Source organism: Cetorhinus maximus, chromosome 1, assembly GCF_964194155.1.
Source record: "Cetorhinus maximus chromosome 1, sCetMax3.hap1.1, whole genome shotgun sequence".
Taxonomy (NCBI): Eukaryota; Metazoa; Chordata; class Chondrichthyes; order Lamniformes; family Cetorhinidae; genus Cetorhinus; species Cetorhinus maximus.
The window spans coordinates 2,334,918-2,347,598 of NC_135879.1; the positions used below are offsets into that span (position 1 = coordinate 2,334,918).

The following is a 12,681-nucleotide window of genomic DNA, read 5'->3' on the forward strand; positions in this document are numbered from 1 at the left end:
GTACTGAGGGAGTGCTGCACTGTCAGAGGGTCAGTACTGAGGGAGTGCTGCACTGTCGGAGGGTCAGTACTGAGGGAGTGCTGCACTGTCAGAGGGTCAGTACTGAGGGAGTGCTGCACTGTCAGAGGGTCAGTACTGAGGGAGTGCCGCACTGTCAGAGGGTCAGTACTGAGGGAGTGCTGCACTGTCAGAGGGTCAGTACTGAGGGAGTGCTGCACTGTCAGAGGGTCAGTACTGAGGGAGTGCTGCACTGTCAGAGGGTCAGTACTGAGGGAGTGCTGCACTGTCAGAGGGTCAGTACTGAGGGAGTGCTGCACTGTCAGAGGGTCAGTACTGAGGGAGTGCTGCACTGTCAGAGGGTCAGTACTGAGGGAGTGCTGCACTGTCAGAGGGTCAGTACTGAGGGAGTGCTGCACTGTCAGGGTCAGTACCGAGGGAGTGCCGCACTGTCAGAGGGTCAGTACTGAGGGAGTGCTGCACTGTCAGAGGGTCAATACTGAGGGAGTGCTGCACTGTCAGAGGGTCAGTACTGAGGGAGTGCTGCACTGTCAGAGGGTCAGTACTGAGGGAGCGCTGCACTGTCAGAGGGTCAGTACTGAGGGAGTGCTGCACTGTCAGAGGGTGAGTACTGAGGGAGTGCTGCACTGTCAGAGGGTCAGTACTGAGGGAGTGCTGCACTGTCAGAGGGTCAGTACTGAGGGAGTGCTGCACTGTCAGAGGGTCAGTACTGAGGGAGTGCTGCACTGTCAGAGAGTCAGTACTGAGGGAGTGCTGCACTGTCAGGGTCAGTACCGAGGGAGTGCCGCACTGTCAGAGGGTCAGTACTGAGGGAGCACCGCACTGTCAGAGGGTCAGTACTGAGGGAGTGCTGCACTGTCAGAGGGTCAGTACTGAGGGAGTGCTGCACTGTCAGAGGGTCAGTACTGAGGGAGTGCTGCACTGTCAGAGGGTCAGTACTGAGGGAGTGCTGCACTGTCAGGGTCAGTACCGAGGGAGTGCCGCACTGTCAGAGGGTCAGTACTGAGGGAGCACCGCACTGTCAGAGGGTCAGTACTGAGGGAGTGCTGCACTGTCAGAGAGTCAGTACTGAGGGAGTGCTGCACTGTCAGAGGGTCAGTACTGAGGGAGCGCTGCACTGTCAGAGGGTCAGTACTGAGGGAGTGCTGCACTGTCAGAGGGTCAGTACTGAGGGAGTGCTGCCCTGTCAGAGGGTCAGTACTGAGGGAGTGCTGCACTGTCAGAGGGTCAGTACTGAGGGAGTGCTGCACTGTCAGAGGGTCAGTACTGAGGGAGTGCTGCACTGTCAGAGGGTCAGTACTGAGGGAGTGCTGCACTGTCAGAGGGTGAGTACTGAGGGAGTGCTGCACTGTCAGAGGGTCAGTATAGAGGGAGTGCTGCACTGTCGGAGGGTCAGTACTGAGGGAGTGCTGCACTGTCAGAGGGTCAGTACTGAGGGAGTGCTGCACTGTCAGAGGGTCAGTACTGAGGGAGCTCTGCACTGCCAGAGGGTCAGTACTGAAGGAGCGCTGCACTGTCAGAGGGAGTGCATTGCTCCCTCAATTCTGACTCTCCAACAGTGCAGCACCCCCTCAGTACTGACCTTCCGACAGTGCAGCACTCCCTCAGTACTGACCCTCCAACAATGTAACACTTCCTCAGTACTGACCCTCTGACAGTGCAGCACTCCCTCAGTACTGGTCCTCCGACAGTGCAGCACTCCCTCCGTACTGGTCCTCCGACAGTGCAGCACTCCCTCCGTACTGGCCCTCCGACAGTGCAACACTTCCTCAGTACTGACCCTCTGACAGTGCAGCACTCCCTCAGTACTGACCCTCCGACAGCGCAGCACTCCCTCAGTACTGACCCTCTGACAGTGCAGCACTCCCTCAGTACTGACCCTCTTACAGTGCAGCAATCCCTCAGAACTGACCCTCTGACAGTGCAGCATCCCTCAGTACTGACCCTCTGACAGTGCAGCACTCCCTCAGTACTGACCCTCTGACAGTGCGGCACTACCTCAGTACTGACCCTCTGACAGTGCAGCACTCCCTCAGTACTGACCCTCTGACAGTGCAGCACTCCCTCAGTACTGACCCTCTGACAGTGCAGCACTCCCTCAGTACTGACCCTCTGACAGTGCGGCACTCCCTCAGTACTGACCCTCCGACAGTGCGGCACTCCCTCAGTACTGACCCTCTGACAGTGCTGCACTCCCTCAGTACTGACCCTCCGACAGTGCGGCACTCCCTCAGTACTGACCCTCTGACAGTGCTGCACTCCCTCAGTACTGACCCACCGACAGTGCAGCACTCCCTCAGTACTGACCCTCCGACAGTGCGGCACTCCCTCAGTACTGACCCTCCGACAGTGCGGCACTCCCTCAGTACTGACCCTCCGACAGTGCGGCACTCCCTCAGTACTGCACAGGAAATGTTAACCTGGATTACGTGCTCAAATCCCTGGAGGTAACTTAAATGAAACAATGAATGTAAAGCTCTGTTGAACCAGAAGGAATGGTTCCGTTTATCTTGTATAGAAAAGTAGTGGACAGTTTCTGAACGATTGTTTCTACTTTTCTGCTCTGAGCGATGATGACTGGAGCCAAGCCCATTCATTTTGTAATCCTTTGGACTGCGAAATGGCCAGATTCAATATTTCCCACCTCATTAGGTTCAGGCATAATGCACAGCTCAGAAACCCAGGGTCTAATTGCTCAGAACAGGAAGACAGTTTGATGGAACAATAACTTTTAGTCCTTTAAGCACAGCTGATGTGTTTGAGTTTATCATGGACTTGGGAGACTTAATTAGAATTGAAGCTGGGTCTCAGCATTCTACAGGGACAAGGGGTTTTACCAGGACAATCCGTACTGCAGCCTTTCTATTTTTATTTAAAAAGGAGTGGTGCACTGTATCCCCACCCCCCCACCCCCTCCCCACCCCCCCACTGATTTGTTGTAAATCATTTAAACAAAATTTTCCTCTTGGCTGAATGTCAATGGCAAAGATTTCCGGCTGTGATTTATCAGAGGAAGTTCTAAATTAACCAGGAGTCTTCACTGTTGGTTTCAAACCTTTTCCACCACTCAGTGACCTGCACACCGCTGGCTTCAAAAGAAAATAACCAGCCTTGACGTCCCTGGATAAAGACGCCAGAAAATGAGGTCCTGGGCTGTAACCATCCTTTTGCTGTTATGCTTTTGTCACACGTTTGTCGGTAAGAAACCCTCCCCATTCCTTACTTTGTTTCCTTAGAATCAGATGCGCCTGGCGGTGATTCTCCAACGTTTTATGTCGACGGGCTCTTATCGGCAGATCCACCAGTTGCGCAGGGTGTAGTAAAAGGACACATCTGAGGATGTTCCCAGATACGAACCAGGAGGTGGACAACCATTAAAAAGGGAGTTACCTACAGATCAGGAAAGTTCGGGAGACACATCTTACAGTGAGAGATTCGTACTTGTCCTGTTAGGAAACATTTAAAGTAGAGTTTCAGTTGCCCCGCCCTCTGGTGTTATCACAAGCAGCTATAAATAAATCAGCGACAGGCCCTGATATTTGTGATGCTCAGTTGATCATTTTCAGTTCCCAGGGGGTGGAATGACGGGCTGCAATAGGACTTAAAGTTGGGAATAATTGTTCCAGGATTTTGCACCAGGAGTTTATGTTTTACACCAGCAGATGTGTAGTGATGTTGCTAATGGAATGTGTTGAGAATGGGATGATCCCAATAGAAAGGCAAGTTGTTAGGGAGTAATGTTTTCCAGATTGGGTGAGTAGGCATGTTGGTCTAATGAATTCCTGATAAAGTGTCCACCTTCTCTGTAAGAATTGCAGATATTCAACAAACCGATGACTGGCACACCAATCAGAACCTTTCATCCAACCTACTGACCCAGCAGGTGATCATGGTGTAATAATGATGGTGCCTCTTTGTCAGCAGTGACACAGTGGGAAGCACTCTCATCTCTGAGTCAAAGGTTCAAGCCTTACTCCAGAGACTTGAGTACAAAATCTAGGCTGATACTTCAGAGCAGTACTGAGAGAGTGCCGCACTGTCGGAGGGTCAGTATTGAGGGAAGGCTGCACTGTCGGAGTCAGTACTGAGAGAGTGCTGCACTGTCGGAGGGTCAGTATTGAGGGAAGGCTGCACTGTCGGAGGGTCAGTATTGAGGGAATGCTGCACTGTCGGAGGGTCAGTATTGAGGGAAGGCTGCACTGTCAGAGGGTCAGTACTGAAGGAGTGCTGAACTGTCAGAGGGTCAGTACTGAGGGAGTGCTGCACTGTCAGAGGGTCAGTACTGAGGGAGGGCTGCCCTGTCGGAGGATCAGTACTGAGGGAGTGCTGCACTGTCGGAGGTGCAACATTAAACTTACACCCCACCTGATACCTCAGAAGTCACTCATTTCTGGTGCTATTCCAGTAAATCTATTCCATAAAATCTTCCTAAAGTGTGGTGCCCAGAATTGCACACAATACTCCAGATAAGGCCTAACCAAATGTTCTTTAAGGTTTAGCATGACTTTCTTATTTTTTTAATTCAATGTCTCAATTTACAAAGACGACATTGCCTCATGTAACTTGCTAGTTTGTATGTTCTGCAGCCGCCTGTGAAATGTGCGTGGCTGAATTATTGACACATTTTAAGCATTCCGGTACAGATGTCTTGAATTGCTGGAAGATTTCACCATGTGCTGCAGACATGGACCAGCTGTTCATTGCCACTCCCCATTGTCTAAGGCGAATATTTGGTTGTTCATTGCTTACATTAATATGCAGCACGGGCTCGTGTATGTACTTAGAAAGATGTAACAAAAAAAACCCAGATATCCCTCAAAATATAAAGTTCTGATTTAATTGGTCAAGAATGGCAGCATTTATCCAACCACACGATGTTTACATTAAATTTAAGGCACAAAATCATTTGGCCCCAGTTGTCTCTGGAGGTCTTTATGCTCCATAGGAACCTCCTCTCACCCCTCTTCATCTCACCCTATCACCCTTTCTCCCTTGTGTAGCACCTATGCAATTCGCCTTAACCACTCTCCATTTGGTAGTTAGCTTACTATCTATTTTGCTGTTTGTCTCCATCTTCACATGAACTTAGGCATGAGTCTACCAAGCCGTAACTTACTGAAGTCCTTTGGAAAATCTAAATATATTACATCTACCACATTATCCTTGTCTACTCTTCCTGTCACTTCTTCAAAGATTTCAATAAGTTTGGTCAAGTGTGACCTTCCCTTTTGAGATCCGTGCTAACTGCTATGTTATATTTTGAATTATTAGATGGTTTTAATTACATCTTCGCGTAAAGACTCCATTATTTTGCTGACCATCGACATTAAACTAACTGCTTCATATTTCCCTGGATTTGCCCCATCTCCCTTTCTAAATTTAAAGATATCATTAGCTGTTTGCTGATACTCGATATTCAAATTTCTAGTGATTTTTAGATATGTACTAGTGTCTCTGCTCCCTGTTTCCTTGCTTTTTTTAGTTTGACTGTTCAGCCCAGTCCTTGTCAGTGTCAAGGATCCAATCAGCTCCTGTATCCGCCCTCACACCTTCCTCTCCCTCCCAGAAACATGATAGGTCCCCCTTGTCCTCACTTATCACCCCACCAGGCTCCGCATTCAAAGGATCATCCTCCGCCATTTCCGCCAACTCCAGCATGATGCCACCACCAAACACATCTTCCCTTCACCCCCCCTGACGGCATTCCATAGGGATCGTTCCCTCCGGGACACCCTGGTCCACTCCTCCATCACCCCCTGCTCCTCAACCTCCACATATGGCACCTCCCCATGCCCACACAGAAGGTGCAATATCTGCCCCTTTACTTCCCCTCTCCTCGCCGTCCAAGGGCCCAAACACTCCTGTCAAGTGAAGCAGCATTTCATCTGCACTTCCCTCAATTTAGTCTACTGCATTCGCTGCTCCCAATGCGGTTTCCTCTACGTTGGAGAGACCAAACGCAAACTGGGTGACCGCTTTGTAGAACACCTTCGGTCTGTCCGCAAGCATGACCCAGACCTCCCTGTCGCTTGCCATTTCAACACTCCACCCTGCTCTCATGCCCACATGTCCATCCTTGGCCTGCTGCATTGTTCCAGTGAAGCTCAACGCAAACTGGAGGAACAGCACCTCATCTTCCGACTAGGCACTTTACAGCCTTCCGGACTGAATATTGAGTTCAACAACTTCAGATCATAAACTCTCTCCTCCATCCCCACCCCCTTTCCAATCCCCCTTTTTCCAATACTTTATAATTTTTTATTTTATATATATTTTTCTTTTCCCACCTATTTCCATTATTTTAAAGTGTATTTCCATCCATTGTTTAATCTCTACCTTTTAGCCTATTTCGATCCCCTCCCCCCCACCCCACCCCCACTAGGGCTATCGGTCACTTGCTCGTCCTGCTTTCTACCCTTAATGTCACCATTAACACATTCCTTAGCTAATATCACCACCGTCAACACCTCTTTGTCCTTTTGTCTATGACATCTTTGGCAATCTCCACCTATCACTGGCCCTCTATCCAGCTCCACCTGTCCCACCCCCTCTCAACCAGCTTATATTTCACCTCATTTCTCTATTTCCTTAGTTCTGTTGAAGAGTCAGACGGACTCGAAATGTTAACTGTGTCCCTCTCCGCAGATGCTGTCAGACCTGCTGAGTTTTTCCAGCTATTTTTGTTTTTGTTGCAGATTTCCAGCATCCGCAGTATTTTGCTTTTAGCTCCTGTATCTTTGTCCGTTCTCTTAATTTATTTGTGCTTATTATCTGGAGGCTAAACTCGCTGATTCATTTATTCATCTCAATGGACAGACTCATGACCACATGACCCTTGTCGACCGCTACAATTGCTCTCCCATCACCCAATGCTCTGACACCAGTCAACTGCTCTCTACAGTTGGATTTATTCGTTACTTTGATAATTATGATCAGGTCTTATTCCCCTAAAACTCTTTGCAGGACCTTTTTGGGTTTTTTTTTCCGCCAACTTCGGTTGCAATTCAGCCACCACCCCCCAAGCCCACCACCCTCGCCCCCCCCGCCAATCCAGGCAGCACTGAATTCTGCTGAAAAGCACAATCCTTGCTGAGATTGTGTAGCTTTGCATAAGGAGGAGCAGCAATGAGTTCTGAACTCCCACTTAGAACAAGGATGAGTCATGCAAAAGGTTGCTTTGTGGATGTTTTGGAGACAGGTTAGTATTTGTTGACGAATGGTAATCGGGGACAGATGTGGGAGAATGTGGGGGAGCATGATCTGATTTTGCTGACAATCCCACTCAAACCAGTGGAGAACATAAGAAAATGTGGAGCGTGAAAAGATGGAAGGAAATGGAACACGTTGGAATCAAGGATTATCCAAATATTTTTTCAAGGACTTTCATCAATGTGACAGAACTAGGAAGAGGAAAATCCACAAACCGGAGAATCATAGAATAGAATCAGAGACAGAGACAGCACTGAAGGAGACTATTCAGCCCATCAGACCTATGCTGGTTCTTTCAAAGAACAGTTGTGCTTAGTCCCAGTTCACCATTTCTTGTTTTTAACTATGTAAAATTCTCACCCACCAAAACCTGTCAACTTCTTTTGGAAATGATTTGTGGAATCAGCTTTCACCATCTTTTCGGGTCGAGTGTTCCGGATCCCAATAAGTCTGAGTGAAAACAATTCTCCTCATCTCTCCCTAAATCTTTTTCCAATAATTTTGAATCCGTGACTCCCAGTCATTGACCCACTCTCCAGAGGAAAACACTTATCTTGATCCAGTCTATCAAAACATCTCAACATCTTGAAAATCTCTACTTGGTCACCTCTTAACCTTCTCTGTTCCAGTAGAATGGTCTGAACCTTTCCACTCCCTCCCCAGAATTAAAGTTCATTCTTGGAAACATCCTGATAAACTTTGTCTGTACTCCCTCGAATAACTTTACAGAGGAGTTTACAATCAAACATAAGACAGTTCTGCTGCTGTTTCTCATCTCTCATTTCCCACAGCCAAGATGGTTACTCTCAGAGATAATTGAGAGATATAAAAGGACAAATGACAAACATTGATGGAGAACCAGTCCTGTACTTAGAAATCTTTGTGTTTGCTTCTCTTTCTTTTTCAGTCAGCTATAGTTCAGTAGGACCCACACTCAACATTGAGTCAGAAAGTCATGAGTTCAAGTCGTATCCTAGAGAGTTGAGTGTAGAATATAAGCTGACACCCAGCATGTCAGAGAGTCAGTACTGAGGGAGTGCTGCACTGTCAGAGGGTCAGTACTGAGGGAGCGCTGCACTGTCAGAGGGTCAGTACTGAGGGAGTGCTGCACTGTCAGAGGGTCAGTACTGAGGGAGCGCTGCACTGTCAGAGGGTCAGTACTGAGGGAGTGCCGCACTGTCAGAGGGTCAGTACTGAGGGAGTGCTGCACTGTCAGAGGGTCAGTACTGAGGGAGCGCTGCACTGTCAGAGGGTCAGTACTGAGGAAGTGCAGCACTGTCAGAGGGTCAGTACTGAGGAAGTGCTGCACTGTCGGAGGGTCAGTACTGAGAGAGTGCTGCACCGTCGGAGGTTCAGTACTGAGACAGTGCTGCCCTGTCGGATGGTCAGCACTGAGGGAGCACCGCACTGTCAGAGGGTCAGTACTGAGGGAATGTTGCACTGTCAGAGGGTCAGTACTGAGAGAGTGCTGCCCTGTCGGAGGGTCAGCACTGAGGGAGCACCGCACTGTTGGATGCGCTGCCTTTTGAATGAGACATTAAGCCCAGACCGTGTCTGCCCTTTTAAGTTAATGTAAAAAATTCCTGGCACTATTTTAAAGAAGAGTAGGAGAATTCTGCCCTGCGTCCTGACCAATATTTATCCCTCAACAGATAGCACTAAAAGCTGATTATCTATTCATCATCATGATACTGTTTGTGGGATCTTGCTGTGTGCAAGTTGGCTTCCATGTTTCCTACTTTACAACAGTGACTACATTTTAAAGAAGTACTTTACTGGCTGTCACACACTTTGGGACATTCTGTGGTTGTGTACGGAGCTATGGAAATGCGAGTTTTTCTTTATAAATAGTTAAATGTATGTTAGCTAGTTAGTGATTCCGTGTAAATTGTTAAATGTGTGTTTTCTGGTTAGCGATTCAGTGCAAATAGTTAAATGTATGTTAGCTGGTTAGTGGTTCCGTTTAAATAGTTAAATGTATGTTAGCTGGTTAGTGATTCCGTTTAAATAGTTAAATGTATGTTAGCTGGTTAGTGATTCCGTGTAAATAATTAAATGTATGTTTGCTGGTTAGTGATTCTGTGTAAATTGTCAGAGGTCTTGCTGACATTCATGGGAAGTGACTGTTTCCTGTTTTTGGTGACAAAGAACCGGATTTGACCTGGCCAAGGTTCCACTGCTCTCTGATCATGGAAAAGATCAAATAAAACTGAACAGATCCACTCTCCTAGTCTGTCCCAATTCCCTTATCTGCATATATTCCCATTCGTATAATTTCCTGCATCAATAACTGCCTTGTTTCTGTTGGCTGCTGGTCAAGTCTCTCATCCTTGTTTTCCATTGAGAAATCTGTTTGAATCAAGGATTGGCTGAACGGGAAGGGGAGTGGGACTAATTGGATAGCCCCATCAAAGAGCTGGCACAGACATGATGGGCCGAATGACCTCCTTCTGTGTTGTAAGATTCTTATAATTTGACTATCATTGTAAGAAGGACACCATTGTCCAACCAGTTCTAACTGGCAGGACAGAATACTCAGTGGAAATCTGTCTGTCTGCTTAATGGAGCTTCACTTCTCTCTCTGAAACTCAGTTCAACTAAGGGATGACTTGTTGACCAATCTCAACCCTTCACATAACTTACCGACTGACCAGCAGATCACGGTGCAACTCATTGTCCTGTCTATTTTATTAGGCTAGTAACCTTCTCTGAACTGCTTGCAACGCATTTACATCCTTCCTTAAATAAGGAGACCAAAACTGCACACAGTATTTGAGGTGCAGTCTCACCAACGCCCTGTATAACTGAAGCATAACATCCTTACTTTTATGTTCAGTTCCTCTCGTAATAAAGGAGACCGTTCCATTAGCCTTCTCAATTACTTGCTGCACCTGCATACTAACTCTTTGTGACTCATGTACTAGAACACCCAGATCCCTCTTCAGCTCAGAATTCTGCAGCCGTTCACCATTTAACTAATTCTCTGCTTTTTTATCCTCCCTGCCAAAGTGAACAGCTTCACATTTTCTTACATTATACTCCATCTGGCAAATGTTTGCACACGCACTCAACCTATCTATATCTGTCTGCAACCTCCTTATGTCCTCTTCACAATATACTTTCCCACCTATCTTTGTGTCATCTGCAAATTTAGCTACCATGAGTTCACTCCCCTCAGCTAAACCTTAGACCCACTCTTCACCCTTTCAAACTGGATGTAAAATTCAATCATATTGTGGTTGCTGCTACCTAGGGGTGTCTTCAACCTGAGGTCATGTCACATGACACAATACCACATCTCTCTATCCCTTCCTGTCAGGATCTGTTTATCATTTCCCAGATTAGTACCTTTCTCTCTTGCCTTGTCTCTACTCTTTGATTTACTACATCTTCCCAAATTTGATCCCTTGCTCCCACTATTTAGTTTAAAATCCTCTCTAATTCCCCAGTGACGCAGCTCGCTAGAACACCAGCCCCAGCATGGTTCAGGCCCCCCAGCTTTACCCCAGTACTGGTGCCAGTGCCTCACGAACTGGAACCCACTTCTGCCACACCGGACTTTGACACACGCGTTCATCCCTCTAATTTTATTTGCCCTGTGTCAATTTGCACACGGCTCAGGTAATAATCCAGAGATTTGGTTGTGCCGTTGAGGTTGTGCTTTTTAATTTAGTGCCTAACTCCGCATGCTCTCAATGCAGAACTCCTTTCTTAGTCTTACCTGTGTCATTGGTTCCTACATGGATTATGACCACTGGATCCTCCCCCTCCCACTGCAAGTTCCCCTCCAGCCCTGAGCAGATATGCTGAGCCCTTGCACCAAGTGGGCACCACAGCTGTCAGTACTCGCGCTCCCGACTGCAGATAACAGTATCTCGCCACCTGTACTGTCTCCTATCACTACCACATTCCTCTTCACTCCCCCTCACTTGAGTGGCATCCTTCACCATGGTGCCATAGTCAGTCCACTCATCCACCTTGCAGTCCTTCTCCTCAGCCACACAGGTACCAAGCACATGGTGCCTGCTGGACAAAGTCAGGGGCTGAGCCTCCTCCATCACTACCTGGTGGATCCCCTTACCTACCTGACTCGCAGTCACACCCTCCTGTCCCTGACTACTGACCAACTCTAAACTCCCGCCTAACCTAAAGGGAGTGACTGCCTCCTGGAACAAACTGTCCAGGTCACTCTCACCAGCCCCGATCCTCTCAATGTCTGGAGCTAGACTCCAGCTCAGCCACTCAGAGCAGAAGTTGCTGAAGCAGCAGATACTCTCTGCGGATGTGGTTCTCTGGGATTGCAGGTGCATTCCCCGGATTCCCACACTCTGCAGTCTCACACCACACCCTGGGATGGGCAGCACGACCACTGCACCTGCCTGGTGATGTGTGGATTTGGGCCTCCAAAGGTGAACTAAGATTCCTGTTGCTCTCTGATTTTGCAGCTCAGGGTGAGAAATCCAGGCAGAGATTGGCAGGGCTTTGGGCAGCACCTGAATAGGGAGGGGATATAAGGGGGCAGCAGACTGAAGCGGCAGAGAAAGACAAAGAGGGTAACAATCAGTGGAAGGGCATTGTTACCTAAAAGCCCCCAAAATAATGAAGAAAAGGTCAACAGTAGATTCGCTTTGAGCTTTAACCAATTCTGACCCCTTTAAGTAGCACCAGAAATGTCCATCGGGCGGAATCCTAATCAATACAGCCCAGGATTTTGGGGACAGCATTGGCATGGACACGAAAGTAGTGTTTGGGTTATAACGTTCTGAAATATCCTTCATAATGTTAAACCCCCCTTTATCATGTACGCTTTGACCACAGAAAACGATTCATCTTCAAGAACTAAGAACATTCCAGAGGAGTTTGTGTTTTCTCAAGGACACTGTCCATTAAAGGGTTAATGCAAGGACTCTGGTGGCTGCTGTTTATGGAAAAGACAGCATTTTACATGAAAAGGTAATTCAGCAGCTTTAAAGAAGCTGGAAACCTCTTGACCCCAGTGGACTGTTTACAAAAGGGTCACATGGTGGTTTATGGCTTTGAAGAAAAACCCTCCCTGGAAAAACTTATGTTCCAAAAGCTGGTTTTGGCTTTGCTTTCTGGGGAAAAGAAGGATCAGCTGCTGTGTAAAGACCTCAGCTCTCTTTGCAGTCCCGAGCTGGCCCAGAGTTGCAAGTGAATGGAAGCAGCTCCGAGGTCGCTCTCCGTTCTGCAGTTGATGCCCAGGAGTTTTCTCCAAGTCCACCTGGAAAGTCATCGATTGTTCCGCAGAGTGGAGCAGAGAGACCGACCGGACAAACCGGACACCATTTCAGGAACTCTGCCATCTTATCCTTTTCCCCTGAATCATCGACCTTTAACTTTTTAGCAGAATTCCTCTATTTTGTTTTTTTTTTCAGTGTGTGGGTGTGCGTCTGAGTCAGGGTATTTAGAAAGAGTTAAAAGCAAAAAGCTGCG

At 47.7% G+C, this 12,681-nt stretch overlaps 1 protein-coding gene across 3 annotated transcripts in view; it reads left to right on the forward strand.

Moving 5' to 3' along the window:
• Window positions 1-3,039: 3,039 nt before the first annotated feature.
• The window catches only part of LOC144695083 (uncharacterized), a 44,996-nt gene continuing 35,354 nt past the window's right edge, over window positions 3,040-12,681 (forward strand). For all 3 annotated transcript variants that reach the window (XM_078566034.1, XM_078566137.1, XM_078566072.1), the window contains exon 1: window positions 3,040-3,216. In XM_078566034.1, the coding sequence (XP_078422160.1) occupies window positions 3,159-3,216 (58 nt within the window). In that variant the 5' untranslated portion in view covers window positions 3,040-3,158. The remainder of the gene's footprint in view (window positions 3,217-12,681) is intronic.